General features: G+C 43.5%; 1 protein-coding gene across 1 annotated transcript; it reads left to right on the forward strand.

Annotated features, from left to right (window-relative positions):
• Positions 1-129: 129 nt before the first annotated feature.
• On the forward strand, positions 130-2,085 carry PCNA (proliferating cell nuclear antigen; the record flags this gene model as incomplete). The annotated part of the gene is made up of 5 exons (XM_010292043.1): positions 130-227; positions 596-663; positions 841-1,035; positions 1,345-1,468; positions 1,578-2,085. Coding segments are annotated over 5 exons (568 nt in total), but the record flags the coding sequence as incomplete, so codon positions are not given.
• Positions 2,086-2,329: the final 244 nt, after the last annotated feature.

Genomic DNA, 2,329 nt, shown 5'->3' on the forward strand with positions numbered 1-2,329 from the left:
GCTCTGCCCCGCGCATCCGCGTGCTGCGCCTGGGGCTTCTCAGGCCCTCCCTTCTCCCGCCCTGCGGTCGGCAGCGGGCTGGTGTTCCTGCTCGTACTCCTGTGAGTAACCGACCCGTTTTCCCCCCAGCATGTCCAAAATACTGAAGTGTGCTGGGAATGAAGACATCATAACTCTCCGAGCAGAAGACAATGCGGATACATTGGCCCTAGTGTTTGAAGCACCAAGTGAGTGTTATATTTGGAACTAACTTGCTACCGTGATATTTTTAGGTCATATTAATAGACCAAGCAGATGCTGGCACAGGGGGGAGTGAGAAGAAATACCTCAGAAATGGGAGGCGTCACCTGATAACTTGCATCTCCAGACTGTTTCAAGAGTCTAAGCTTAGTCAGCTTGACCCAATACTTTTTTTACATCTGGCTGGTTCCTGTCCTCTTACAGCCTACAAAAGGCTGTTTGGGTCACTTTCTAGTTTTAATTAGACAAGGTGGCTCATAATTAAACGGGGGTGGGGTGGGGAAAGGAACAAAAATTAAGTTCAGAATGATAACTTCTTGGAATCGCTTGGTCAAACTGTGCTTTGTTTCTTTAGATCAGGAAAAAGTTTCCGATTATGAGATGAAGCTGATGGATCTCGATGTGGAGCAGCTTGGAATTCCAGTAAGTAATGGCTCGAGAGACTGACGACACTGTCTCTCAGAAATGGATGTTTTCCCATCTTCACATCAGATTTGGCGTTTGAGGTTGTAACAGAACTTCTGTTGGAAAGACAAACTCAAGTGTAGTGACTACACCAAGCTTCTTGGTAGAAGTTTAATTGTGACACTTCCTTCACAGGAACAAGAATACAGTTGTGTAGTGAAGATGCCTTCTGCTGAATTCGCACGCATCTGTAGAGATCTCAGCCACATCGGCGATGCAGTTGTCATCTCCTGTGCAAAAGATGGTGTGAAATTTTCAGCTAATGGAGAGCTGGGAAATGGAAACATTAAGCTGTCGCAGACCAGTAACGTGGATAAAGAGGAAGAAGCTGTAAGTTAAGCCCTCATCGTTACTCTGGTATCCTCGGTGTTGAGGTTTCTACTAATATGACTAATTCTCTGACCTGTTGGGGGCTAAGGCTGGATCGTTGGACCCTGTATTTCTCTGATTTATAGATAAGAGTCAACAGGTCGTTTCCAACTGTAGGCCCTTACCCCCAGGCCTGCAAGCAGTGCTCCACAGAACAGCGTGGGGAGTAGCACTGTGACTTGTGAGGTGTCTAGGTCTGTAATGCTGGATTATTTGAGGCTTGAGGGAACTCGTTGCATTTATTGATGTCTAACCTGGCTGGTTTTCTAGGTTACAATAGAGATGAATGAGCCAGTCCAATTGACCTTTGCTCTGAGGTACCTGAACTTTTTTACCAAAGCCACTCCCCTGTCACCTACAGTAACACTCAGCATGTCTGCAGATGTCCCTCTTGGTAAGTAGAAGCAGCAATCCTTGAAAAATCTTGTAGAATGCTGCAACTTTAGAATGCTTGAATGGTTTTTCTGAAGAACTTTCTGATGAATACTGTTTATTTTCTGCAGTTGTGGAGTACAAGATTGCTGATATGGGACACTTAAAATACTACCTGGCTCCAAAGATTGAAGACCAGCAAGAAGGCTCTTAACAGGAGTCGGACTGAGGGGGAGATCTGCTCAGCTCTCTGGAGAGGACAACTGACTTTGAGAAGGAAATGGTGGTGTTAGCAATTTCAGTGCATTGTATGAGCACTGTTAGGCATGCTGTGTAGATACCTTTGTAAATATTTTTCAACTTACTATTTTGCTATACTGGTGTCATTGGAAATAGGAAATTGGTTTTTTTTAGTCTATTCCTGTACTTCTGATAATCTCTTAGATGCTGTCTTAAGGTGAAATATCTTGCTCCTCTCAACTTGTGTTAGAGAAGGGGTGCAATATTTAACTTGAGTAAAGATGATGTTTCCTAGAGTTTCACCTGTGGAACTGTAGTTGACTAGGGTTGCTGTTCAGTTATGCCACAAGTTTATTTGACCTTACTTCACCCATTTATTTTTGAAGCTGGTATTCTAACTGAAACTTGGAAAGATGGAAATAAAGAATATAAGTTCCTGGTTTTTAACCTGTTTAAATGTGGATGGATGAATCGATGCTTTGTCAAATGATGATAATGTACCCTAGCTCCTTCTTCAAAGGAACTGCAACAGGCGAACTTGGGCTTTTTTGTTGCACTGGAGTTGCCAGCTTCTGCTTTGGTTTGTTAGATGTGTTGAAATGGAGGGGCGTGGTTACACTTTGAACAACTAATAGCTCTGTGA

Source organism: Phaethon lepturus, unplaced genomic scaffold (assembly GCF_000687285.1).
Source record: "Phaethon lepturus isolate BGI_N335 unplaced genomic scaffold, ASM68728v1 scaffold54457, whole genome shotgun sequence".
Lineage (NCBI taxonomy): Eukaryota > Metazoa > Chordata > Aves > Phaethontiformes > Phaethontidae > Phaethon > Phaethon lepturus.